Below are 27859 nucleotides of genomic sequence, written 5' to 3' on the forward strand. Positions count from 1 at the left end.
TACCAAGGGATGGCAGCTGAGAAAGCGCACCCTCGGACCAAGAAAGATCCTCCCACTCAGAAGGACCAGCAGCCTAAGAGGAAAAGAGAAGCTGCGAGCTCCTCCGGACCTCAGAAGACTCCAGGACCTAAAGACAAAGCGGTGGAACTGAAGGGTATCCCGGGGGATATTCTAGAAGAAAGAAGGAAAGCAGAAGTATGCTTGAAGGTATGACCTTCCGGTACTCCCTATTGGTAGAGTGCATAGACTGACTTGTGCAATAGTGCGGCAAGTCCAGACACAAATGGACCGATTGTTGGTCCAAGGAACCTACTGTTGTCCGAGTGGCAGCAGTGAGAGTACAAAAACGGAAAAGAGGGAATGGGAAATCCAACTCTCAGAAGAAGGCTAAAGTGGCTGCTGTAGTAGCAGAAGATCCACTTGTTGTACTCCCGGAGGTTACAGAAGATTTTGTTTTTCAGCCTGAGCAAGACTCGGACAATGAAATCATCTGGTAGAAAAAGTGTCTGTTTTAGTCTATGTTTACTAGTTTTCTTTTATATGGGTTTTTGGTTTCTATGTTTCTCTTGAATAAATTATGATTGTGTTTCCGCCTATTTGATTGCTCCAAGCACTCTGAGGATGGGTTTAAGACCCGAAACAGCTGGTCTGTCAGTGCTCTACCAAAGTTACATTTTGTTACCAAGACACTTCCAAACCACTGCTAAAAAGACTACTACACAATATATCTGCTATATTACCGCTTGGGAATAGAACCAAAGGATCTCTGATCTTAGTAGTGCCCGAAGCTATTAGCTATGTTGAAAAGACAAAGAGAAACAAGTTCAGAACCCGCTGTTAAGCAAAGAAGGTTGGAACAGAGGCTTCCCTCCTTACCAGTACATGGAAAAAGACCTATACTAAAGGCAGGACTGTCATGGACGGTCAAAGGAAAGGATGAAGGCGCCCAAGGGTCTTTTCTGTTTGACACCGGTTGTACAGGAGCTATCCTCAACCAGAGTTTTGTCAGGAAACATGGAATTCCCTTAGTGCGGCGGGATCAACCTCTGACAATGTTTGATGCTCAAGGAGATGTCATGATGGGAGGAGGCGAGTATTACACTCACCCGGTCCGCATGACTATGGGAGATCATAAAGAGACACTCCGATGGGAGGTGGCTACACTGGAAGAAGGAATGACCGGTTACCTGCCAATTAGTTGGGCTAGGAAGCATAACCCGGACATCAACTGGGAACTCAACACCATGAGCTGGAGGAGTGACTACTGCAAGCAGAATTGTCTCCCAGCGGCCACCAAGATTGAACTGATCTCTCCATACCAAATGTTGGAAGAAGAAGAGACAGTCTATCAATTGGTTGGTTCAGTATGGCATGATGAGGACGGAGGTGATATTGCCGAGAAAATACACCACCTATACCGGGATTGGGCTGATGTGTTCAGTCAAGAGAAGATTGAGGAAATGCCGCCGCATTCCCATAATGATCTGAAGATCAAACTCTTGCCTGGGACCGCTCCCCCATTTGGCCCGCTATACCCATGCTCCGCTCCAGAGTTGAAGGCCCTCCGAGAGTACCTGGACAAAGAGTTGTCTTCAGGAAAGATCTCTAGATCGAATAGCCCTGCTGCGGCACCCATACTGTTCATTCCTAAGAAGGACGGGACTTTGCGGATTTGTGTGGATTATAGAGGTTTGAACAAGGTCACTGTCAAGGACAAGTACCCGCTGCCTATCATGAGTGAGCTCAGAGACAGGTTGTTCAAGGCCAAGATCTTCACAAAGATAGACCTGAAGAATGGCTTCAATTTGATCAGGATAGCCGAAGGTGATGAGTGGAAAACCGCTTTCAGAACCCGCTATGGACTGTATCAGTACAATGTGATGCCATTTGGCCTATGCAATGCTCCCTCCGCTTTCCAGGCAATGATCAATGATGTGCTAAAGGAACTACTGGATGAAGGAGTAGTTGTCTATATCGATGACATCCTCATCTACTCGGAGACTGAGAAAGAGCATGAGCTATTGGTCAAGAAGGTACTACAGAAGCTTAGGGAAGCTAAGCTCTGTGCCTCGATCAATAAGACATCCTTCCATGTCCGAGAAGTAGAATACCTAGGCTATCATATCTCGGAACAAGGAGTATCTATGTCAGAAGACAAGGTGGAGGCAGTTAAGGAATGGCCGGTCCCTGAGAATATCAAGGCAGTACAGGCATTCCTCGGATTTGCAAACTTCTATCGCCGCTTTATTGAAGGCTTCAGTAAGGTTTGCAAACCACTAACTGACCTCCTACAAAAAGACAAGAAATGGTATTGGACAGCAGCACATGAGCAGGCCTTTGAAGAACTCAAGAGGCTGTTTACAAGCGCTCCAATCCTCCTTCATTTTGACCCTAGTAGGAGAACGGTGGTCGAGACAGATGCCAGTGATTTTGCCAAGGGAGCGGTGCTCTCTCAGTATGGGGATGATGGGAAGCTACATCCGGTGGCATTCTATTCTAAGAAGTTCTCCCCTGCTGAGATCAACTATGACATTCATGATAAGGAAATGGGAGCTATTGTAGCCTCTTTCCGGGAATGGGAACACATGCTCAAATCTTGTGAGCAAGAGATCACGGTTTTTACAGACCACAAGAACTTGGAGTACTTTAATTCTACCAAGGTTCTCACTAGGCGGCAAGCTAGATGGTCTGAGGACCTCGCAGGCTACAATTTTAAAGTTGTCTACAGACCGGGAGAAAAGAATGGCAAGACTGATGTGCTATCTAGGCGCTGGGATCACCGCCTTGGAGAGGGAGGTGAAACTCTGCAGCCGGAGCCACAGATCTTTTTTAGGCCAGGTCAATTGGTTTTGGATCCTGCAAAGCTAGGGGCTGTCAGGGTGAATCAATTGCAGAATACATTCTTAGAGCGCCTATACACGGCTGCTAAAGAGGATAGTTTCTGGCAGGAATTGCACCGCTCCCTGGTTGAAAGGAAACCAAATTTGGACCAGAACTTGTCGGTCAAGAACGGTCTCATCTTCTACAAGAATAGATGGTACATACCCAAGGACAAGAAGCTTCAGATGGAAATACTGTCCGATACCCATGACTCTAAGGTGGCTGGTCATTTTGGCCAATTTAAGACACTAGAGCGGGTGAAAAATAACTTCTTTTGGCCCAACATGGATAAGGATGTTGAGGAATATGTCCGGAGCTGTGACAGCTGCCAGAGGAATAAGACCTCAAGACACAAGAAGTTTGGTATGCTCCAACCGTTGGAGATACCCTATCGGCCATGGACTTCCATCTCTATGGACTTCATTGTGGGACTACCGGAATCTAGTGGGTTTACAAAGATCTGGGTAATAGTGGACCGCTTTTCGAAGATGGCACACTACATCCCTCTTCCTACCCTCAATAAAACGGAAGATTTGGCTAAATTGTTCTTGAAGGAAGTTTGGAGACTCCATGGTTTGCCTGATGACATAGTCTCGGACAGAGATAGCAGGTTCATTTCTCACTTTTGGCAATCTCTCATGAGCCTCCTCAATGTGAAGCTGAAGATGTCCACATCTTTCCACCCCCAGACGGACGGTCAAACAGAAAGAGTTAATCAGACCCTGGAACATTACTTGCGGAGTTATTGTTCATATCAACAGGATGACTGGGCAGAACTCTTGCCTTTGGCAGAGTATGCTTATAACTCGGCGGTCTCTGAGTCTACCAAAGTATCGGCTTTTTATGCCAACTATGGATATGAACCCAGGACCAACTGGCCGGCCCCAAAGGAAGGAGTAGAATGGAACAATCCAGCAAGTGAGGTCATGATTTCTCAATGGGAATCTATCTGGCAGGCTATGAACGCCAGCTTGGGTAAAGCTAGATTAAGGATGGCCCGGTGGTATGATGCTCATGCCCTGGCACCACCTGAAATCAAGCCCGGAGATGAAGTTATGTTGGACCGGCGCAATGTGCAAACAAAGCGGCCTTTGGGAAAATTGGATCAGAAGAAGATGGGACCCTTTAAGGTCTTAGAAGCTATTGGTACCCGTGCCTACAAGCTCTCTCTTCCCCCCCAGATGGGAATCCACCCGGTCTTTCACGTCTCTCTCCTAGAACCCTACAGAGCACCGGTAGATCCTGAGAGAAGAGTTCCCCCACCGGAACCCGAAGAGGTTGAGGGAGAACAGAACTGGGTTGTCCGAGAGGTAGCTGATAGCCGGTTCAATAAGAAGAGAAGACGAGTGGAATATCTAGTGCTGTGGGAAGGTTATGAGAACGAGGATGCTACATGGGAACCTTGGGAGCATCTCAAGAAGAGTGCTGAAGAAGCCCTTCGGGATTTCCATATGAGGTATCCTAAGAAACCCAAGGACAAGCGGATTGTTGGGGTGTAGATTATTTCCTTTGGGTTTTCATTTCCTTGCATATCACGGAGTTTCTTGTCATATAGAATGGTAATAGAATGGTTATAGATCTCGGAGACCAAGATCCTGGAAGAGGGGAGTGGTGTAACGGAGCCATTTCAACTGTCTGGTGTATGAGTACACACAGGGCCCGGTTACATGCTGAGAGCTATTGTTAGAAGCCAGTTGCACGGTGATATGCAAGTACCGGCAGTGTGGTTAGCTACCAGCTGTTAGAGTAACTACATTCCGGGCGCTAGGAAGAGGATCTATTCATGGGAGCAATGACTGACGAGTCTATGCCTCGCCAGTGACTAGAAGACCGGCCAGAGTGAAGCTCTGATTGACCGGTGATCCTCTGTATCCTCGGTGCATTATAAGTCCGCCGAAGGGCAGGGACTATGCTAGGGAAGTCTACAATAAGCGAAAGCTCTACAGCAATGATTAAGCTTACACCTGAGCGGCAGCTCATTCATGCAGGTCCTCAGTTGTGTGGCAACCAAGGCTGCAGGTGTTACAAAGGCTTTGACTAAGGGTGGTTGCCTTGGGTATCGGAAACACCTGCTGACGCTTAGAGAAAAGCGGGGTAGCGGTGGTATTGTTTCCGGTACTGAGGGAAGGCCCACCGGAACTTAGTAAAGGAGTTAGGAGCAGAGAACAGAGGCCTTCGGAGTATAAGTACTCAGGTTCATTCCCGCCCTTCAGTCCTATTCTCTCCAGTCTTCATCAGAAAGAAAAACCAAGTTCTCATCGGTAGCAGAGCCCTTAAAGATTATTGAGTTCTAGCGATAGTATCTTTGAATAATCTGCAACCTGATTGTCTATCTTGCACGGCCGTCTTTATTCTATACAAATCTATTTCTCTTAGAAAGGACCCCCGTTACAGCAGCAGTTCCTGCATTGGGTGGTGGAGGATGCTCGCCACATGACATTGCAGCGTCTGGGGCGGGAGAAGAGGCGGATGGTGGTTCCAATGGTTGCTGCCTCTTCCGCCGTCACGGAGACGATGACAGAGGTGGTGGCCTTGGAGGAGCGGGAGGTTTCGTCCGTGTTTAGGAAACGGACGGCAGAGGGGGTGATGCCAACGGCTAGTTTGAGCGCAGAGGGCAGGATTTCCTCTAGGCATTCCTGGTTGGGGAGCTCGTAGAGGGGGACGCCATGGATGGCGAGATCGACGTTGGTGGGAGCAGGGCGGAAGGTGGTGTAGGGGTTTTCTGGGGAGGCTACCTCTACGTTTAGGATCGTGGTGAGGGCTTCGAAGAATGGTGTGTAGACCGTTGATGGGACGGTGGGGGGAGCGGTAACAGAGACTGTGCCTCTGTTGTTGATGGTGACGGTGAGGGAGGTGACGGGGGCGACTTGGTGGCTTCGGGCCAGGGCTTGGCCGAAGAGGCGTGGGAGGGTTGCCGACAGCCTTTCGGCATTGGCGATGGGACTGGGGGTTGTCCTGGTGGCGAAGAAGCGGCGGTGGGCAGACGGTAGTGGCTTCACCTTCGGGGTGGATCCTGGGGCCGGGGCTGCGGCTGCCTTGGCTGCCTTCTTGCTGGGGGGGTTGGGTGGGTTGGGAGTGGATCGAACCACTTGTGCATACATGGGGGTTGCCCTCGGTTGGGCAGGCTTGGCGGGCGGGGTAGGTCTGTGGGGGGCCTGGGGTGTGGGAGGGGGGAGGCTGGTTCTCCCGATGAGGGTGTCCAGTTTTTGGACGATGAGAGGGTCTGAGGGGGTGGGAGCAGCTTTGGGGGCTGCGATTGACTCCCTCAGGGAGTTGATTTCGTCTCCTAGCTTGGAGACTGCTTCGGCGAGCTGTTTGTTTTGCTGAATAGTTCCTAACAAGAGGAGGGTGTTCAGTTGCGAGGAGTCGCGGTGGTCTCTGCTTCCGATTGCGTTTGCAACCTCAGACGAGAAGGTGTGCTGGAGCTCTGGAAGGCCAAAGACCTTGTCGAGCGAGCTAAGGTCGACTGCCTCGAAGAGGGCCTTCCTTAGTGTAAGGTGGGCGGTCGACATGAAGCCGGAACGGTGGGGGTTTTTGGTGTGTGAGAACGGTTGTCACGTAAAAAGAGGAGGTTGGTTTCAAAAACCAAGGAAGAAGCGGGGAAGAAGGATGACCTGGTCTTTGCTTTCCCTCAACTTGACATATGCGATCTGGAATTAGAGCAGACAGGGCAGATAGACAGACACAGATATTCGGTTTACTCTACAGGTACCGCGCATAGGCATAGGATATGAGGCAGCCCCCACTTCACAACTGCCAGGCTCAAGAAAAGCTATGCCTGTGTCTACAGCGGTGAGGCGGCGGCGAGAATAGTAGGAAAGAGAAGGGAAAGGGAAGAGTCTATAGAAAGAGAGAGAGAGAGATACGTACCCGAGGTCATTATCCAGGTTTATCTCCTATCTCCAACATCTGTTCTACTGCTGCTGCTGCTGCTGTCAATTTTGAACAACGGGCGCTTGTTGTAAGTGGTATTTGGGTCCGAAAAACATAACGTCCCTTCCCTAACACATATCTCCGACTAAAAATTAGGTGGTGGCAGCGGGTTTGGGGAACAGACGAGTTAGACGAAACCAAAACCCGCGAAAACTCCGGGACGTTGATTTTAGAGGTAGGCTCGTGCCCCCTCATGGAGCCGCGATTGGATCTTGGTCCCGGCTGGATTCTAGAAAGACGCTTCTAAGAACCCACCCACAGCAATAATCTCCGTCGGTGACACAAACTACACCCTTTTGTGGACATTTAAGGGTCCTGCCACTTCTTGTTACGGAAACAAGAGCGCATGAGGGTTTTTGTGGGGTAAGCCTCTTTACCGTTTTGATGAGCTTCCCGGTGGTTCAACGGCTGTGGTTTTAAGGTTTGTTTTTTTGTGTGTTGTGCTACTCGCAGGAACAGCCAATCTCTCCAACCATCGTGAGTATTTTATTATTAGACCCTCGATTTGCCTATGCGCCCCGACATTTAAAGAGCTTTGGTAACTGGAGCAGGCAGCATAGCAGCAGCAGCAGCAGCAAGCAATCAAGCACTACATGTCATGGGTACCGCTGCTACAACCGGGATCAAATAGCACAACCTTTGCACGCAGGTACAGAAAACAATAACACAATCTGTTGTTTTAGCGATGAGGGAGAGTCACGGAATATCACCATCATCACAGACAGGCATATCGAACAGTTCAGTGCACGCTACCGCTTAGGCTCCAACTCCATTTTTCATCGTCTCGATGAGCAAGCCAGACAGACAACTTACATGGGAAAAAGAACGAATTAGCTGTGAGCTGAGTTGAGCTGAAAGCGCACACTGTTTGATCCCAAGAAGATGGCTCGCTTGTTTCAATGCCCAACATCTTTAGGTAACCGAGTCACATCCGATCAGGTGCGTTCATGTAATCACCAATTGCACCAACCAGCACCAAACATACGACGCAGTCGAGAAGCAGCTATCATCAAATTCCTCACCACCGGTCCCATCGTCTATGATCCCTGCAATCCGTCACCCGGATTTCCCCTTTACCAGGGCATCACTCTTTGTTAACCGTACGTTGCTGCCGCTGCAGCTTATTTTGCGACCGAGAATTTCCCTTCGATGGCACGATGCTGTTTGTGGCACAGTGCTTGCTTGATTTTGGTGCCTGCCAAAATCATATCGCAACCTCAAGCACACTTTTCGGGGTTCCTACAAGAGAATCCCGATATTATTCCCGGTACTACCCAAACGCTACTACTACTTATCGGCACGTTACGCTGATACAGAAAGCAACAACGAAACGCCCCTTGTACATATGGTTCTACCTAATCCTACCAACAACCTGTCTGCGCTTGGTCGCTCTTTTGGGATGTCCCTCTCTTTCACCCCAGATTGGTAGTGAATCCCGACGGGGGGGCTCCTTCAATAGCTTTTCGCCTATCGATTGAGGTTGGGGAAAACCGCCGTGTCAAAAAAGCCACCAAAAAAGCCACCACCGCCGGCAAAAACTGGTCCTTCAACTCCCTCACCGGAGAAAAAAAGTAACAGATCACATCGCGCCTTGGGAGTCCGTGCGCGCTAATATCCAGGCCTGGCTAGAGCAGCCTACGCCCAAAAAAAAGACTAGACACTTTTTTTTAATAATCTATGTAAGTATTCCCCGCAATTTACTTATCGCGTCTTCCCTGGCCAGATCTGGACACACGTTCGGTTCTTCCTCCTGATGGCAGCAGGGTGTCCTTGGATTGCATCAAGCCTTTTTGGCTGCACTTACCGCATCGATCTGGGCTAGGAATCGTGAGCGTGGTGGGCCTTGGCGAGGTGTTTTCCCAGGCCAGGATCGCGTGCAGTTGCTCATATCTGATCGATTCAGTACCTTGCTAGCTTGTACCGCATACAGCAGTAGAGTAGAAACATCAAACCTCGAAATTTCATTGAACCTTCACTTCACTTTACTTTACTTTACCTGAACAGACACAACACACATGCAATAACCCGCACCCCGTACTCTACTCTAACAAGGAACGTTTTTCTGATAGGTAACTAGAGAGGACCTAGAGCCCTTAGGCCTTGCGCAGAGGGCTCTAGAGTATAGTAATATCCGCTCAAATGGAACCCCTCCCCCTCCCCCTCTGGAGGAGCCCCATACCGCTGGCAGACAGAAGGATTAACATCCGCACGTTGTGCCCACGTTGCTGGCTTGTCATCGTCTAAGCACCAGCCCAGTATCTCTCTCCTAGGAGAAGTTAGAGCAAAAAAATGATTATTAGAGGGTCCCAGAGTTACGGTGATGCCAAGATATATGGGCTACCGGGTGTCACTTTTTTTTTTCCTCATGCTTCCTCGGAATGTTCCATTTTCTTTACGTTTGGGTTTGGGAGATCAGGATAGAGTACAAGGCTGGGCATATGCACGGCAATGGATTTCTAGAACCAATGGCTGTTGATTTTGAAACGTTGGGTGGACGGAATTCTCCTAATATATCGTTAGAGTACCCATGATGTCAACTCTGGAGTCTGGGCAGCTGCTGCTGCACACACTGGAGTTTTCCATTCGTTTGGTAGCTCTTGAAACATTGGTTCGCATAATGCCCGTCATCTATCATTTCCCGCCGTAAGATCTAGTCTATCATCTCACTACCTACTCCACGAAATCTCTCCCCACCCCCCAAAGGTTCACGGGAGGTGAGGGAGGGGGTGTGATGTGGGTAATTTAGGTTAAGCTACATACCTATGTAAATATTTTCAACGGTGACCATGGCCATCGGGGCGGACAATTTCATTTCGTTCGTTACACCCACACACCACCATGATCGACCATACCACCTACACACCACCACACACCAAACACACTTCATTAGGAGGGTGGAATATACCGTCCCTCCCTCTCCCTGGCCTTCATGTCCGATATACCATCGGTCAGTCGTGCATGGCATCGAGATTCAATAATTTCACTTTTATTTTTTTCTTCCCTTCTCATCAACCCCCCCTTTTTACCGTTCTATTATCCCTTATTATTGTTATTGCAGACGAAACGAAACAGGAAAAGCGGAGGGCGATCATTTCCCCTTTTCCTTTTCCTTTTCCTTTTCCTGTTTTTTTCTTTCTGTGCGGTCTGTCTGTCTGGCCACTTCTACTTTTCACTCTTCATGGGGACTCGAGATGGGTGTGTGTGTGTGTGCGTGTGTGTAGGGCGGCGGAGAATAGAGTGGCTGTAGGTAGAATAGATTAAGTACAGTGATGGCAGCATACATAGCCTCGATATCGAAAACAGGAGTTAAAGTTTTTCCGCCTACCCTACCTACCTTTCTCCCTCCCTCCCTCCTTTCCTTTCTTCAATCTGTGTGGGTGCACGTGGGTGTAGGTGTGTGTATCAATATCATTATCATAGGGTCCCTCCCACCCTCTCACTCGATAGAGTAGAGATATCCTCATCATCTCGCAGTACGTACTCTACTCTGCCTATGATATGCCCAATATCATCATACCCCCCGCGAATCACACACTCCCGATGTCCTGGTTTCCTCCACAAAGCCACAAATGGGCGATCATTCACCACTCTCTCTTCCTCTCGACCTCTAAGCTAGAGTGCCATATGTAGCCACGTTTTTGCCTCTGTCTCTGATGTCGGGCATGCTCCATCACTCGGTCTGCTAGTCCATACATATACACACTAGGCGGCTAGGGAAGGCTTGTTACACTCTCTTTCTGCCGGTAGCCGGCAGTCACTTGCCCTGTTCTGACTGGTTGGCTGGCTATGTATCTGGCTGGCTATGTATCTGGCTGGCTATGTATCTGGCTGGCATGGCGGAGTAGAGCAGATCTGGGGGTTGGGTTACCGGGTGCAATGCTATATTATTATTATTACCACACCTCTCTCCCCCTCGTGGTGTAGAAAGGAAAATAGGGAATTAGGGAACAAGGGAACGAAGGAGGAAAGGACCAGGGCGGTGGTGGCTCCGTTGTTTCGTGTTGAGTGGAGTGGTACACAGATAGAGTATCCAGCCATCCCATCTAGGTACTCTAAGTTAGGTTAGGTATCTAACTAGGGTGCTCTAAAGGCCCAGATGAGAAAGAGACGAGACAGGAAGAGACAGAAAGAGACTGGGTGAGCGGCCATGCGTACGTACTCTATGTACGCCCGCCGCCAGGCACTACCTACTCTAACCTCCATATGTTCCCTACATACACTCTAGAGGTAGGGAATATAGGGAGCGAAGCCTAAAGGAAAGGAAAGGGTAGGGAAGGGAAGGAAGGGTAGCTGCACCTCCAATTTCCCATGCTCACTCGCTCGTTCGCTGTGTATACCCGCGCAGCGTAGCGTAAGGAACCATTGGAGTACAAGTTCGTGACCATACCAGGTAGAGTACATGTAGTGTATGGTATGATGCCACACCCTCACCTCACCCATTCACGCTCACTCAGACTACACATGATATGATCTGAGGCTCTCTCTGTCTGCCTCGTTAAGCATAGTAAATCGTACTCCCAGTTACTAATCCACCTCCCCTTACCCAATCCGCCGTCGCCGCCATCCATCCATCCATCCATCCATCCATCCATCCACCAAAAGGACAAAACCCGCACCAAGCACTAAGTATAGCAACGCAACGGCCGCCGGTTAGATGTATGTACGTCTACGTAAAAGCTTACTCCATCCCCTCTACTCCGAATTTCCACGGCTCCGGTAGCCATATTACTCTTCCAGTAAAGTAAGCCTAGCTACATGTAGCTGCGTCATCGTTTTTTTTCTTTATTTTTTTACTCTGGATCCATACGCGTTACGTTTCTTGGCAGAGTGAGTTAATTGTGGATGTGGAATGTCTATCTGCCAGCTTGGCGAGATGTGTTGATGCGGGTTGATGCGGGTTGGGCGGGGATAAGCTTTTTGTTTTTGGGGTGATCGGCGGTGATTGGGTGTGTCATGGCCGATCACTCGGTCCGGGGTTTGGATTGGTGTGATGTGGGCAAGGGTGTGTGGATGGATGACGGAAAGGGTAAGGGCATCGTGAGATTGTGTGTGTGCTGGGCTAGGGTTGGGGCGTGGTTGTGCTATGTTGGGTTAGGCTGGGATGGCATGTCGAGTGATCGCTCGTGCAGCTGCAGGTGTGGTTGATATCGATAGCTATGATCAACATGTGTGATGTGTGCCCAACACCAGATTTGCGCAGAGAGGCATGGCGACGGCTTGGGGCCTGGGGATACCGGGGATTGTTTTGAGATCTGCTATTTACATAATTATAAGAACATCAAGGGTCCCACACCAAGCGTATGTATGTCACCCAAAAATGGGCGCCAATCCTCAAAGCTTCATTCATATAGGTATGTGCTCACGATGTCTTTGCATTATAATGTACTATTGCTTCATGATTTAACTCGATCCAGATCCTCTGTTCAACTGTCCGCCGTCAGTACTGACCCCAAGCCCGCCACACCTAACAGGAAAAGCACTACTACACAAGAATCTTGCACGACTCCTCCTGCGACGACAGGTGCCCACACGTCGCACACCCCAACAAATCCTGCCTCAGAATCCTCCAGTTCCCACACCCGCCACACCGCCGTGACAGCACGTCCTTCCACACCTTATCCCCACAGAACCGCAGATCATCGTCATACCACCTCAGCAGGCCCGCCCACCGGTTCTTATACCTGCCCGATGCTAGCACCCTCGTCACCGCCTCGTCCGACAACCTCATCACTTCCTGCACCACCTCCGGCGCTGGCTCGGTGGGCGGGCCCTCCAGCAGGGCAATTGCTTGCGTCACGAAGGCGACGTACTCAGCCTCGTGTGCGCCCCAGTCCCAGCCCATCAGCATCTCGCTGACGTTGCTGAACTCGTACGACCGGATCTTTTGCTAGTTCGTGTTTCCGGTACCAGCCAGGTACTGCCATAGTGGACCCAGAGGTCCCAGGGCGGGCGAGCGCATACACACGTAATTGAATACGTTCATGCGGTGCAGCCCTGGTATGCGGTTCTCGCAGTAAGCGTCGTACTTGCCTAGTACCTCCGCGCGGGATCCCGGGTCTACCAGGTAGTGCTGCGTAAGCTCTGCGGCGAATACACTGGTTCCTATGTTCGCATTGATTCCCAGCGAGAAAAGTGGGTTTGTGAATCCGACGGCATCGCCGATGGCCACCCAACCTTTCCCGGAAACCTTCGGGGATTGGTAGGTAAGTTGCTTACGGATGAACCATGTTGTGTTGGGTCCATAGAGATCCTGGATGAGGACGTGTTGGTTCATGAGGCCTTGCATTTTGGGGTAGCGAGAGACGATCCAGTTAAAGCGCTTTTCGCCCTCGTGGGTACCATAGGCAGACAGGTCGCTAGGGTAAACGACGTCGTTGCGCAGCGCAAAGCCGATACTAACGATCCAGCGGAATTTGAGGTTGAATTTCTGTGCAAGTTCGTGACAGGAGGGGAATTGGTCGCGGGGGTGTTGCGGGCGTTGAGGTCGAGGAGGTGGTTGATCATTGACATCAGATTTGGGATTGAGCTGCCTTCCCAGGAGGGTAGTCGGATAACCCAGGCCCATCTATTATGAGAAGCCTATTAGAGCTATTTCAAGTCTTCATGCGTATTGAAGATAATACACACCCTTCTGCGAGACATATATGGTTGGTATTGCACGATTCGTAATTACTCAATGGGATGTTGGACTCATCCCCAGGACATTCAAAATAAGCCCAGAAAGCATCAGTATTCCACCCCTCAAAACGTTTAATCCTCGACGCCTTCGACGCAAAGCGCCGGAACCTCCCCGTAGCATCCACAACCAGTTGGGCCCGAATCTCAGACTCCTTTTTTGTCTCAACATTCTTAACCCTAACCGTACTCTCATTCTCCTCAAACCTCGTTGCATCAATATCGACCGCATGCCCATGCAACACCTTCACCCCAAGCCGCTGCGCAAACAGCGTAAGCAGCAACTCACTAATCTTGCGCTCAATCTGCAGGGTCGGTACAAAATCACCCGGCGGACCATTCGCGCAGAACGACGTATATTTTTCTGGATCACCACTCTGGGGAAGGTAGTAGAAAGCCAAACCATCCTTTGGGCCGAAAAGGCACCATAGTAGTGGTGAATCAATACCGACTGTTTTTAACCACAGGCCGAAAACTGTTAATGTGCTCTCACCGATCTTATAACCGGGGCTATTTGACTTTTCTAGTACTGTGATCGAAGTTGACCCGCCATTAGGCTGGCTTAGATCGATTTTCATGGCATGGATGGCGTAGATCAGGGAGTGGATGCCGGAGCCTACGACGACCACATTTGAGTCTGTAGGAGCTGTCGAATCTGTGTTTTGGGAGTTGAGGAGGGCGGTGTCGGATTGCTGCCGTTGTAGCAGGAGTGTGCTGCAAAGAGCTCCTAGCATTGTGAGGATTAATTAAATTTTCACTTTTGACAAATAAAAACCCAGGGGATTTGGCTTTTTATATTGAACCCAGAAGCTAGGATAGCTATCAGCTGTTCTCGTCACTCATCTGTGCGATATGCCGAGATCCACTGCCCCGGGAGGACAATCTTCAGCACTAGTGCAGTTACCGGGGATTGAGGCTGGGGTCTGATATTTGAAATCTTGGTTGTGTAACGCTGATTTCTCATGTATCTGACAGAGTATGTCTCTAAATTGAGTCAAAGACCTTATAGCCAATCGATAAGACAACCATTTCGGGATTTGCCAGGGAGAGCTGTCTGTACTTACCGATCCCGTCAATTTGAAAACCCCTTTTCCCCGCAGTCTTCAGAAACCTCAGGCATAAGGAGGGAGATCCTTCCGATCTTTCCGGCATGAGTTTTGGCTGATGTGCGTACAGCCATATCTACACGTATACTAATCATTGACCTCCGATTTACATACCATTCAACTGGTTGGCCAGATCTTGGGGAACCACGGCACGGGCTGTGAGAAACTCGTGTAACAATTTCTCATAGCGTAGTGACTCTTTCCTTGCGGATATATGTAGTTGAACCACCTTCCCATAAAGTCAGGCAAGCGCGAATGAACAGACATTAACCCAACTGCTGTAACCAACTACAGTTAGCCCAATAGTAAAATTAACCGGTATTCTGGCATTGAGCTATGACTGTCCATAATTGCTCCCTTACTCATAACCACATGTGCGTTGCACATACGCGTACCTTCTCTCATTGGGCCTGAGCAGACATAAGTGGTTTGAAGAGATTATGAAACCAATAACATTAGAATTATGAACTCCCCGGGTGTGTTTTCAAGCGTTTTATGCACAAGTGCTCGCCATATATTGTAATTCTGGCGAGAGGAAATTCTTATAACGATAGTGATAGGTGCTGCATGTCTGTGGTAGTCAACACTCGGCTCCATATCCATAGCTTGTGGTACCCCGGAGCATGTAGCAATCACTAAATGGGAGAAAAACATAAGTACTAGCTGCAACAACCACGCATATGGGGGGAAGAAGTTTACGCATGGTGAAGAAATGGTTCCTCACTGGAGGGGAACAAGAGTAGGGTATATTACTTACCATTTAAACTTGGCTAGGGTGTAACAATCGTTAAACACTAACGATGTTGAAGCTAAATCTTGGGGAGAGCCTGGGGAATTCAGAGAAAACGTAAGAACCTGAGGTTGGCTCAAGACGGGATATATTAGTCACAAGGCATCACTCGACCACTCGGATGTTTCAGGTATTGGTGAGACGAGATCGAAAAGTAAGAGAAGCCTGATTATATTGAAGACTCGGAGGTTTAATTGTAGCCGGCGAACTTTATGGTCACGAATCGAATAGGATACTTTGTCGTATAATCAGGAAATCGTGTATAATCAGCACATGACGTGTCCACGGATCTGGCCTCGCTGTCGTTTCAATACATGTAGCCATATCGATAACAGAGCCTAACGTGACATCCGGGACGAAAACCCACCTAAATACACAGACAGCTGCGTTAAAGTACACCCCCAATGTTATTTTACCGTGGAGATGGTTACGTCCGTGATGATTGGAGACAGCTATATATTCGGACCTGGATAACGGGAGGAGGCGGGTGAACACAGATTTTTCCATGTTTACCATCCTTCGAAAGATCACTTTTCAGTAAATCTTAAAGCATGTAGCTACTCGGGGCTGGCTTTAACTGGAACGGGGATTTATAAATGCATAGAGGTGTCATAAGGTATTACCCGGTAGCAGTTCTCCCAAGGCATTCACCCGATTTGTCTAGAGGACTGAAGGCGTTTGCTTATCTATGTATCTGCAGAGAAGACTTCTGCATGCTAGAGCCCCGCAGCACGATTTGAAACATTAAGATGAAATTCATCAGGAAAAGCCTTGAGCACATATAAATTAAAGGGAACCAGCCAAAAACTCGTACGCCCAGAATCGCTAAAAAAAAAAAAAGGGCCCTTGCTAGCTAGCTGCCTTACACGCTACCTAGACGACGTTGACAGCTCGTTATTGAGGCACACTAGCCTAAAGCGCGCTTGTTATTTTTTTTTCTTTCCGCGCTGACTAAGCGCGCGTCCCGCTGGTCTTTTTCGGCCGCTACGTATCCAACCTTCTTTTTCCCCGTCCTCCGCGCCCATCTTTACACTGCCACTACCCAATACAACAGCACCTCATCATACCATCACGAACAACAAACCCCCAACTCCCAATCACCTACAATAATGGCTAGCGGTGTTGATGCGAAACTGCTCAAGAGCACAAAGTTTCCACCCGAGTACTCCAAGAAAGTCGACAGGGAGAAGGTCAACCTGGAGGTTATGAAGCAGTTTGTTTTCCCTTCCAGCCTTGTTTCTAACATGCTATGTTGTGAGCTGACTTTTACTGGTTTATTCACAAAGATGGATCTCCGGGCAGGTCATTGGGATATTAGGTAACGAGGACGATGTTGTTATCGACTTCATCTTTGGCATGCTGGAGGAGGAGCGATTTGTGAGTTTTACCTTTATACCCCCCTCCCCCCGCTATATGCAGCTCCTTCAAAGTGGAATTTTACTGATAGGTTCAGCCTGATCCGAAAAAAATACAAATCAATCTCACAGGGTTTCTAGAAAAGGATACGGCTGCGTTTTGCAAGCAGATGTGGAACTTGCTCCTGAGCGCCCAAGCAAACCCGCAAGGAGTTCCGACGGAGCTGCTAGAGCAGAAAAAAGAGGAATTGCGTCAGCAGCGGGTAACTCATCCTTATTCGCTATGTACAGACTGATCACACAATGCTTATACGACCCCATAGGCGGAAGCTGCCAAGATCACCGAAGCACAACAACGTAAGCGGGAAGAAGAGGAACAGAAGGACCGGAGCTTGAACGAGATACGGGATCGCGAGCGCGGCGAGCGCCGCCGCGGTGGACCACCACCCGAGAGGGGCGGTAGAGACATCTACCAGCCGCGGCCGCGTCACTCGGCATCACCGGTGAACCGGCGCCGCCGTTCCCCTGAAATCCTTGCATCTCGGCCGCCACCACGACGCGAAGCATCACCGCCACCCAGAGGAGGAGCGCGCAGAGAGAGGTTTAGGGAGCGCAGAGAGACAGACACGTACATTCCGTCACGTAGAGGATATGAACGACGTGATTTTGACAACCGTGAAGGCAGGAACACCAGATTTGGACGTTCCCGGTCAAGGTCACGCTCGCCGCCCCCACGTAGGAGAGATGACTATCGCAGGAGCAACACCAACAGGCGTTCGCCAGAGTACTCCAGATCGCCGGAGCCTCGCCGCAGCAACAACAGGAGAGACCGCTCGAGGTCCCGGTCCTCGGACCATGGCCGGAAACGACGGGCGCTGTCGCCGGAACGCAAGGGCCGGGATAGACACAGATCGACCACGCCGTCGTCTGCCCGATCTTCATCTTCCCATTCCCGAACTTCCAGGTCGTCATATGACTCGTCCTCGAGATCTCCATCTCGGTCTCCGCCTGCTCGTAAGAGAGACTCTAACAGTCGGCGGAGGGAGCGTTCAGTATCTGTAGAGCGTGGAGTGGATCGGAGAAGACGGTCACCTTCTTACACGAAGTCGCATGCTGATGAGAGGAAAGGAAGACGTGATGAACGAAGCCGAAGTCCCCGCGGCGACCAACGCCACCACCACAATGATCGCCGTCGCCACTCGCCAGAGGACAGGGTGAGGGATACTACTCCTACTAAGAGGAGACGGTCGGTCTCGGCCGAAGCTGGTGAGTCTCCAAAGCCAAGGGAGAGGGAGGTAGCTGAGAGCTCCAAGAAGGATGATGGCAGAAAGGAAGATCCAGAGGTTTGTTGATTTCACCATTTCATATTTTTTTTTGCTTTCTTTGCCTTTTGCTTTTTGTCTATTGTATTTTTAAAAGAAAAAGAGAGACTCCGGGCGCGATTTAACAATTGGACGGTTAGTTGACACTTCAGCAACGGGAATACCAGCTCCGAGAGAAACTTTTGCGAGAAAGGATCAAGCGGTCACGGAAGAACAGTGCGGTCAGCACTAACAGCAACGAGGAGAGTGTGAAGAATGAACCGAGCGATTAGGGCAGGCGTAAGGTTTAGATTTAATGGCTAGGATCTTTTTTTGCTCTTTTACGGACGGACTCCCCAAATATTTTCTTTCTCTCTCTCCCCTTTTCAAAGTTTACAATTTCGATTTCGATTTTTATTTTGCTCTTGCCTTAGCTTTTCTTTTTCTTTTTGTTTCTTTTTACCATTTTCAATGCTTAGGACTCTTAAATGGAGGGGAGGGGAGTTGGCCAGACGAGTTCATATACTAGTATTAGTTAGCACTACTGGTAGCAGTACCAGTACTTAGTAGTAGTTGTACTCTATAAAAGAAATAGTCATCAGTCCTCGTGCGTTATTATCATTGCTATATTACCATTTACCATCCCCACTCCCATCATTGACCCCCCAAACCAAAAACCCCACTACACCGCCTGATAATACGACCCCGCCCCACTCGTCAAGTCCACCTCACTCAACGAGTAGCTCGTCAGCGTGAGCGACGGCCTCCTCCTCCTCCCCTTCAGATCATCCATCACCCCATGCGCAATCAACTCGATCCCCGGGCCCTCCGCGCCCGCCGGCAGGATGATGTCGGAGACCGTCTTCGTCGGCAGGATCGTCTGCTCGTACGCGGGCTTGCAGTGGCGCACATACTGGTCCAGGATGACGTCGAGCGAGAGCTTGCTGGTCTCTTGGTCGCGCACGACTATTCCCCCCAAACTCAGGCAATCATAAGTCCCCCAATTCGCATGGGTCATAGATACATATATCACGAATATGGGAGAGGGGCGGACATACCTTTCCGCGCCAACCTCACGTCCGCATCACAGTCCACAAAGATCTTCACGCCCGCCAGCTCCACCAACCGCCGGTGCGTCAGCAAATAACACCCCTCCGCGATCACCACGTCCGGCGCCTCCACCACCGTTCTATTCTCACTGCGCCGGTGCTGCACGTCCACCACCGGCACCCCCACACTCCCCCCGCCGGCTAGCAGCGCCGATATAGTGTCGGCCATGAGGTCCAGGTCGTACACGCCTACCCCGCCCCCAGGTCAGCCCAGCCCAACATCAGCCCTCTTCCGGGGGAAGGGGGAAGGGGGCATACCCAGTTTCTCCAAATCCAACTTCCCCGCGGCAGCAGTGGTATGCTGGGCCTCCGTGAGCGGGCGCAGGAAGTCGCGCTGGTGCAGGGTCGTGATGGAGAGGGTATTGTTGCTGGCGGCGCGGAGGGCGCTTTCGAGGCCCGTGAGGACGGTCTTTTTGCCGGCGGAGGAGCCGCCGGAGATGGAGATGAGGATGGAGGGGTGGGGGGGCATAGCGCGGGTGGGAGTTGGGGGTTGGGGGGTGCAATTGGGGGGTTGGAGACTGGGGTATTGGGGGGAGGGATTGAAGTTGTTGGACGCACGTGAGGAGCTGGGTTGGGTGAAGATGTCAAATGCCCATGCCAGTGTCAATGTCAGTGCCAAGGAGTGTGGGGTTGGGTTTTTCCGCTGCAGGCGTCCTTCCCTTCCCTTCCCTGCTCTAGCCGTATCCAGCTTGGCGAACAGAAAGCTTGGTAAATAGTAGAGTAAGATGTGTTTTTGATCATTGGCAGTTCTAACCGGATCAGCTGAGCTAGACTCCTTCCTGGGGGTATGGTCAATCTCAAATATACGCTGGGGTGATATATAATACGCAGGGAGCTGATCGAATACCCTTTTGGTTTCCATTCAAAAGCTTGGAATTGACCACACCCCCGTGTTGACCATACCCCGGTGAAGGAGTCTATCATAACTTCTGCAGATCGCGAAAAGTTATGTGGTGGTTTGCACGATATCGATCTCGTGTCATGTCAGCGTCTAGAACCCATGGTGAATCCCGCGGATCCCACACTCACACTCACACTGCACGACTTGTACTGGGCGAGAGAGAAAAAAAAGACGCGGGCAAGGCAAAATTTTCTTGATTTTTTTTTTTCTTCCTGACGTTAACGTTCCTTCTTACCCTCTCTCCATCTGCACGCAAACGCGTCCGCACATCATATCTATTTATTCTTCTGCACTTTTCTTCCTGTCTCTCCCCAAATGTGCAACATTGCAACAACGTGGTAGGTACGCGGGGTCAATCAACCACCAGCTATCGTACTCTGCCATTCTAACAGGCGAGTGATGTCTCATGTTCCCAACCCCACAACCGACTGTGCTTAAAATAGGCACACGTGGCTGTGCAGCCAACCTGCCATTCCAGCAAGGTGCAAGGGACGCGCTTTCACTTTGTGCAGAATACGAGGCAAACCCACTCACCCCCAAAGCTAGAGTACATATGTAGGTCACAGATAGGGCATCTCTGTGAGCTTACGATCTGCCCTTTGTGCAAAAAAGTACTTACAATGTAGATTAGTACTAGTGGGTGGGCGGGCGGGTGGTTACGTGCAGTGCAGCGTTACAGATACGGGCCCGACGTGAACAGAAAAAGGAAAGAAAAGAAAAAGAAAAAGATTCCTTTTCAGACGAACACCCAGACGGACGGGACGGACTCGATGAGACGAGACGAGGCAAAACCGGATCGGAGAATTTGTTAAAAGAAGAAACTGGGCCGCCAAAGTACATACATGTACTCCAGCAGGCCCCCGGAGTTTTAAGTTTCGATCTCGCACTAACTAACTAGATGTAACTAACTCCTCGAACGAACGGAATAATGGAACAGGACCAAAGAATAACTTTCTGACCGCGAACGCACCCGACAAGCGAATGAGTACGTACAGGTAACTATAGGCGGGTAGAACTAAAACGGAGGAGGAGGATCCCTATGGCGCGGGCCGACAATCCACCAATGGTTCTCAGAAGAAGGAAAAAGAAAGGAAATAACGTTGTAAACGATTGCAGTGCTAGATTGCGTGCGGGTATCTTGCTTTCGCCGAAAGAAATAAATAATAGGGACAAAAAAAGACTAAAACTAAAAACTAGTTGTTTGGGTTTGTAACTAAGTAGTCAAAAAAAAGAGTCGTGATGGAGGGAGCACATAAGAGATTTGATATATGGAAATAGCGAAGGTAGTATGGTGGCGACGATGGTAGTAAAATAGGTAGGTATTAAAACTTTTCAATCGGTCTGAAGATGAAAAAGAGAGTGCTATTCCAAAGGGACCACTTTCCACTTATGAGAAGTTGTGAAGTGAAGTGACAAAAGAGATTGAACAAGAAGACGCGTTCAAGAACAGTCCTGAATTTCAAAAGAGATAAAAAGATATAGTTAATTGACTCCAAAAAAGAAAAAGAAAAAGAAAAAGAGATATATTTTGGACGGTCAATGATGTGCTAGAATTGGATTAATCCACTCACACCAGCCATTTAAGCCCTGCTGGGCTCCATGTTACCAGTCAGCTCAGCAACGCGAGCCTTGATTCTGGCAACTCTGGACTCAATGGTCTCCTCTCCACTGGTCTCGTCATCATCCTGGCTTCCTCTGGCATCAGAGAACTCCTCGGTCTGGGCGGGGACCTTCGACCGCTCGGCGGCGTTCTTCCTAATCTGTGCCCATCTGTCCTGCACAGGGACGGGCTCAACAGGAGAGACTGGGCTATGCTCCTCGGAAATCTTTTCGTTCACATAAACAGGCTCATGCACGGCTTCATGTGCAGGCTCGTGTACAGGCTCATGAACAGGTTCGTGAACTACTGGCACGTGCTCCTCGACGGGAGAGTGGTGCACAGAGCTGTCGGTAGAGTCATCTTGAACGAATGCAGGCTGGTCTGTAAGTGGGCCTTGATCAAAGGATGAAAATACTTGTGTCGCTGCACGCACTTCCTCGGAACCCGGGTTTGATGATTCTCTGTCGTGAAGCTTGGGGCGAGAATCATTGTTTGGGATCATAGTGGACGCAGAGACGGCAGCCTGGAACTTGATCGGGCCGTTCCTCTTAGATAGAGATGGCGTCCTGCTGGGAAGTGTGTTTTTAACAGTGAGACTGGCGGTGCTTGGGGTTTCGGCGAGCGGCGTGGCAGTAGTTTCAGTCTTCTTACTGCTGAAGAAAGATTTGAATCGGTTGACTTTCCTGATCTTTTCCGGGGTAGAGCTGGTAGATGTTCTGGACTTTGGCGAGGGAAGGGGAGGACTCTGTAGTGCTGGAGACGAATATCCGTTTGTAGTGGGCGACGGAAGACTCAAAGCAGGGTGGTTCAAAGGGCCGGAATTTGGAGATGGAAGAGCTGTGACCTTGCTGATAGGCGCAGGCTTGTTTGGAGACCTGTTGACAGGCTCAGTTTTGCTAATGGGCTCTGGCCTGTCCTTGGGCGGTGGTAGCATGCTCACAGGCCTTTGCCGACGTGGTGGTTCTTCCTCCCTCTCATCATCGTCATCTTCATCTGTAGGTAGAGCTGGTAGTGATCTTTCTGTAACAGGGCGCGAAGCTGTATTGGTATCAGGTAGAGGAAGACCGTTAAGGTATGCATCTCTAATAGCATCGCGATCGTACTTGCTTGCCCATTTCATCGCTGGCGTAGCCTCGGACATAATTACGGGCTGTAAAGTAAAGACACTGTTTGTCTTCTGGCCAGCGGACCTTTGACCGCCAGGAGTCGACCTTAGATGACTCTTCTCAGTCTGGGTCTGTTGCTGTTTGAGAGATTGTGCTGCCTGCTGGATTTTGGCTGTCTGGTCTGGCGCGATTCTTGTCCGTTGCATAGGAGGGGGGTTTGAGGGGTCAAATTTCATTGGAAGCTCGATAGGCATACTAGCATGGCCTACTGATTTTCTTCTACTCAACATACTTCTCATAGATTTCTTTTTATCTTTTGGTAGTAGTGCATCGTCGGGCTTTACTGCAGCACCTCTTACTTTTTCCTAAGAAACAGTCAGTTTGTGCTTCGGGTACGGGACAGATATAAAGAGCCTACTTCAACAATCAACCATCTTCCATCTTCGATGGCAGTTTCAATCAAGGCACACCTTCCAAACACAGCCTTACGCTGTGTTGGTTCCTCGCCTGCCAAACTTGACATCCAGACCCACCAAAATGCGTCATCCATATTCATGGGAGCCACTGTGGACAATTCACCAGGATCCATCGATTCATCGATTCTTCTGTGAGATGCCGAAGTCTTAACCCGGGAATCGGTGTCAATGGGAGGCAAAACCTTGTCAGGGGGCAATAACAGAGGTCTAGGACCGTTGTTTCCCTGATCACGTTCTCCAAACCCACTTTGCATGAAATCTGCCCATGACGGGGTTTGCGGGCGTGCAAGGTCTATCAGGTCCATATCACCACGCGGTGTAGCAGGCTGTGTTGAAGCTCTTCTTCTACGGTATGTATCTGACCCGCGCATTGACAATCCATCAACGTCACCTTCAGAATCGCTCCCCTGTTCTTCCAATAGCCCAGAGAATCCCATATCTTGGAATCTTGACCAGGACTGCTCCTGAAGACCAGTTGAGGTTTTGAAAGCCCCGGCAGATGATTGATTTGTAGAAGAAATACATTTCATGACACGCTTGCATTCATCAGTAAGGCCTTGTACGGGATCATCATGTTGCATGAATATCTGCAGAGCCTTTTCCCTGGGGTCATATTGAAAGTTTTTGGCACGTCGTAGAAGGGCAAATGGAGTAGGCGAGACGTTATCAACTGTCACGACAACCCGTACTGATGGTGACTGGAGCTGGGATGGCGTAGTAGGCGGGTAGTCCACGGAAGCAAGGAGGGCCTTCAACGAAATTGGTAAAACAGAGACACCCTTTGTACCTTCAGCAGGTGAAAGCGAGCGAAGATATGCAAAAAACATATGTGCCGTGGCATCTGCACCCCTAGTAAGAGCAATAACTGTGAGACAGCGTTACTAAGTTGACTTAACCGACTCACTTACCTTGACCACGATGCATATCCGCCCTCAAAACCCCAACCACCGTCGCTGTGCTCAAAAGCCCACCATCCGGCGAGCCTTGACAACTTCAAACCACCCAGCCCGTTATGTTTTCCATGAGCAGCAATGGCAGAGATTAGGTCGAAAAAGTCGAAAATGATCTTTGATCTAGCCTCTGACTCGGCACTGATAGGGATAAAGGTCGCAAACGAGTCACGGGCCATGCCAGACTCTGCAGGGTAGCTGTCAGCATGAATTCCATCCAATTTGGAAGTTTTCTAGAACAAACATACCGATTTCCCCTTGACGAAAAAGCTCGTAGACATCCCACGTTACCACACCGCCGGGAAGTCGACTCCAGCACCATTTCAACGTGCTACATAGTACCTGCAAAGCGTGTCAGGCACGAAGCTTACAAGGTATGGGGGGCTAACTCATTTCCATACCACAGGTTCGGTCAATCTGAGCTCTTGCTGCAGATGCTCTCCGCGCAACGGCCCGGTCGCCGGGTCAAAGAAGTTGCGGATGAAGGTTCGCGCGGCGCTAGGATCTGAATTTGGTCTAAACGGTAATAGTAGGAAAGGTGTGGACAGCCCTAATTATAAATGAAAAATAAATTCGAGCAAATCAGCAACTCTCAAGATATCCCCTTGAGGTTTCCCACGCGTAATAGAGCTCAATTGAACCGAATTGGTGGTTGGGTTGAGGTTGGTAGGTACATACCTCTATGCTTGATTTCGTTCGTACATCCCCTCAGAAGCTCTTGGACTTCTTCCGGGGTTACAGAGGTTCGGAACCACGCGTCCGCGTACTTGACTTCGTCAGGCTTTGCTGCAGCAGCAGCTTCTGCTTCAGCCTTTCTGATAGCGGCAGCGTTGTCCCTCTTGAAGACTTTGTTGAGAAAGGCCGGCATTGGGGAAGGGGTTGAATGATTATCAGATGTTGCAGCTGACTGACGTGACGGAAGACAGGAAAACGTGCAGCAGTTAAGTCCTTGCACTCCTTCTCGCCGAGCTTGCACAAGCGAAGGAGGAGCCGTGATGACGGGACTGGGGTGGGGTGGTGGGAATACTTTTTTTTTTAGGGAATGTTTTCAGGCTAGATAGGAAGTATATAATTCCTGATGGGCCAAAATAGGAGATGAGATGAGATGAAGCGATTGATGTGAGTTTGACGGGGACAAGAAATTACAAACAGGAATGGAATGGATCCCAAAAGGAATGGGGCAAGAGGGAAAAGACTTGTATTTGTCGACAGCCGGTGTCTGCGGGGAGAGTATCTGATCGAATAGGTGTATGGATGTACCCCAGAAAAGTTACAGGGTGGGCGTGCTGGCTGCAGAGCTCGCGGAAGCGTATTGATGAGTTGGACGTAGAGAGCGAAAGGGGATTGCCAACAAAGCAGTGTACAACAGCAGCGACGGCGACCCAGATAGAGAGAGAAACCCAGTAAGAACCTGGAGCAGCGCAGGAACAAGAAGAAGAAAAAACTTCACGTCAGGGAACAGCGGACAGACGAGCAAGTGAACAATGAGCCTTCCCTCCAGACTCCACTACAATTGCGACCATTCCCCCTTTCCATCCCTTCCACTTCATAGATTCTTCTTTGGGGTCTATCTCTTTAGGTACATTAGGTCTAGCTGAGACTCTCTTTCTGCAACACATCCAACCAGAGCTCCCTAGTAGAAACAATATGTTGCGGTTCGTGAATTCTTGGCAGAAACACACGGGTCAAGGTCCACTTGTGAATTTGTTTTTTTTCTTTCTGTCCGTTTCCCCTCTAGTTGGGTCGACTTGAGATGATGTTCAAGTGCATTCCCAAGAGGTCTCATGATTGGGCTAGGAGAGCTGATGAATGTTTTCACCCTCGATCTCAGTCTGCTTCATCCTTTGTTTCCAGCACACCAGGACATCCCAAGTTTATGGGGGGCATCGATTATGAGCTGAGATTGCTCGATAGATGAACCTCTCCCGTCTTGGAAATCAACTTTAATAGCGAGCTTAAAGGACTAGACTAGACAGGGTGCCCGAGCGACCCGATAACTCTTGTACCTTTTGGTTAAATTTTTAATTTTAATCCCAATTTTTCATGGTGCCTGGTAAGCTCCCATGTGAGCACCTTCAGGGATCGTTCCAGCCACATGTACAGGGTGTCAGGGACTGTTCCGGTCAACACCCCTGATAACGAAAGAGGCTTACAGTCATCCACCCATATCGTTCCCAGCCTAGCGCCGTATTTTATACGCCCGCCCAGTGACAGCTTATGTGTTTCTATTTTGGGCATCAACACGCGATAGCGAGTGAGAAGCTCAAAGCAGGCACCAAAGATCGGATCTGACGACCTGAAAATCGCGGGTGGTGATTTCGAACAGCCAACATCCGCTGCCAAGCAGCGTCATGTCTTGATATGTAGCCAGATCTCGTGATTTGCTGCATGCAATGTTATATGTTCAGGTTCGATTTGAGTGATTCTTCAAAGAACAATTGGATTGAACAAAACTTCTTTATGTGGGGAGCCGCAAAGGGCCACGATTTATACGTCAATTGTTTCTCGGCATTGATAACCGGCCTGATACACAATTGCAGAAGCGACATTCTCAAGAAAGCTGTCGCACTGGAGACACTGGAATATGAGATCCGGCGAACGGGAACATACATGTGCATAGAAAACACGGGTACATACATGCCTTGGACTTTTGATACGAGCATTGCGAACATACATCCTAGATCCCTACAAAGGTACCGATTGCTTGTAGCAAGCTGCCCGGGACGTCGAATGTGAAGGCGAGATCGCCGAGGTCGTTATCTCAGTCATCTGAGTCGGTATTGTAGACGAATAATGACGTCGATTTAAAACTGTGGAGAATAAAAACTGGTCAAAGCTTCGCTTGCCATTCATGTAGTAAGCGAAAATGTCACCAAGTCGCATGCTCCTCCCCTCTACCAGTCTGAAGCGTTTTCCTATCCGACCACAAAGTTCACGACTTCCAAATATTCATCATCCGACAACCCGAAATCACTCAAGTATGAAAGATAAGGCGACAGTCATTGAGTGAGTGTTGGATGACATAATTACTGTTTAGGAGTGAATTTCTGACGAAAGGACTCGTAGTGAGTTTAATGGGCTTGTCAACATGTCATCTGGCGAGTTATCGGAATGGTTGAAGGAAGATGCTTCCATCTCCTCTGGATGGACCAAAGATGGTACCGGGGAAACAGTTGGGCATCAGAGGTATGATACCGCGGCACGGGTTTCCACTGGTGTCCTCAAATAAGCGATCAGAAATCTAACGGGGATAATCTTACAGTGGCCGTCATATAGTTGATATCCTCGAAAACAATCCTGACATGGTCCCGGAGAAATACAGAGATGGGGACATAGACCACATGCGCAAAGTCGTATCGTATTGTAAGCGGCATCTAGCTCAAGAGGAACAGGCAAAGAAGAATACGAACAGTAAGAGTTATAAGTCGCTGAAGAATTGGGGACACGATGCATTGAAGGAATGAGGCAAACTTATAGTTGTGGATAAGATCTAATTTATTTTTCCTTGAGCTCCATCGTTTCGAATCGGCCCGATAGGTATCAAAGTCAGCGCTAATATCACATGGAGACTCGCTCAAAACCCCGGAGCCAGGACTCTCGGTCACCGAGTCTTCTTAGTGTGTATCCAAGATCCAGAAATCCCACATGCAGTCACTTCGCAGTTAACTTGACCAGCA

General features: G+C 49.5%; 8 protein-coding genes across 8 annotated transcripts; 4 read left to right on the top strand and 4 right to left on the bottom strand.

The window, feature by feature from the left end:
* Window positions 1–797: 797 nt before the first annotated feature.
* Window positions 798–4379, top strand: H6S33_001133 (uncharacterized protein; the record flags this gene model as incomplete). The annotated part of the gene is made up of 1 exon (XM_044832477.1): window positions 798–4379. The coding sequence occupies one exon, from the start codon at window positions 798–800 to the stop codon at window positions 4377–4379; it is 3582 nt and encodes a 1193-aa protein (XP_044694100.1).
* An 873-nt stretch (window positions 4380–5252) lies between these two features.
* Window positions 5253–6392, bottom strand: H6S33_001134 (uncharacterized protein; the record flags this gene model as incomplete). Its single annotated transcript, XM_044832478.1, has 1 exon — window positions 5253–6392. The coding sequence occupies one exon, from the start codon at window positions 6390–6392 to the stop codon at window positions 5253–5255; it is 1140 nt and encodes a 379-aa protein (XP_044694101.1).
* A 131-nt stretch (window positions 6393–6523) lies between these two features.
* On the top strand, window positions 6524–7080 carry H6S33_001135 (uncharacterized protein; the record flags this gene model as incomplete). The annotated part of the gene is made up of 5 exons (XM_044832479.1): window positions 6524–6588; window positions 6641–6672; window positions 6768–6841; window positions 6920–6988; window positions 7075–7080. The coding sequence occupies 5 exons, from the start codon at window positions 6524–6526 to the stop codon at window positions 7078–7080; spliced, it is 246 nt and encodes an 81-aa protein (XP_044694102.1).
* Window positions 7081–12295: 5215 nt separating this feature from the next.
* H6S33_001136 (uncharacterized protein) lies at window positions 12296–14222 on the bottom strand (the record flags this gene model as incomplete). The annotated part of the gene is made up of 3 exons (XM_044832481.1): window positions 12296–12700; window positions 12779–13378; window positions 13437–14222. 3 exons carry the CDS (start codon window positions 14220–14222, stop codon window positions 12296–12298), a joined length of 1791 nt encoding a protein of 596 aa, XP_044694103.1.
* A 2271-nt stretch (window positions 14223–16493) lies between these two features.
* Window positions 16494–18344, top strand: H6S33_001137 (uncharacterized protein; the record flags this gene model as incomplete). The annotated part of the gene is made up of 6 exons (XM_044832482.1): window positions 16494–16597; window positions 16671–16761; window positions 16838–17002; window positions 17063–18082; window positions 18202–18277; window positions 18334–18344. 6 exons carry the CDS (start codon window positions 16494–16496, stop codon window positions 18342–18344), a joined length of 1467 nt encoding a protein of 488 aa, XP_044694104.1.
* Window positions 18345–18722: 378 nt separating this feature from the next.
* H6S33_001138 (uncharacterized protein) lies at window positions 18723–19618 on the bottom strand (the record flags this gene model as incomplete). The annotated part of the gene is made up of 3 exons (XM_044832483.1): window positions 18723–19006; window positions 19099–19338; window positions 19408–19618. 3 exons carry the CDS (start codon window positions 19616–19618, stop codon window positions 18723–18725), a joined length of 735 nt encoding a protein of 244 aa, XP_044694105.1.
* Window positions 19619–21630: 2012 nt separating this feature from the next.
* Window positions 21631–25050, bottom strand: H6S33_001139 (uncharacterized protein; the record flags this gene model as incomplete). The annotated part of the gene is made up of 6 exons (XM_044832484.1): window positions 21631–23121; window positions 23175–24081; window positions 24141–24369; window positions 24431–24524; window positions 24584–24732; window positions 24861–25050. 6 exons carry the CDS (start codon window positions 25048–25050, stop codon window positions 21631–21633), a joined length of 3060 nt encoding a protein of 1019 aa, XP_044694106.1.
* A 1998-nt stretch (window positions 25051–27048) lies between these two features.
* Window positions 27049–27646, top strand: H6S33_001140 (uncharacterized protein; the record flags this gene model as incomplete). The annotated part of the gene is made up of 3 exons (XM_044832485.1): window positions 27049–27188; window positions 27249–27368; window positions 27445–27646. 3 exons carry the CDS (start codon window positions 27049–27051, stop codon window positions 27644–27646), a joined length of 462 nt encoding a protein of 153 aa, XP_044694107.1.
* Between the last annotated feature and the right edge of the window lie 213 nt (window positions 27647–27859).

The sequence above is a fragment of the Morchella sextelata genome (genome assembly GCF_020137385.1).
Source record: "Morchella sextelata strain SCLS chromosome Unknown scls_10, whole genome shotgun sequence".
Taxonomy (NCBI): domain Eukaryota; kingdom Fungi; phylum Ascomycota; class Pezizomycetes; order Pezizales; family Morchellaceae; genus Morchella; species Morchella sextelata.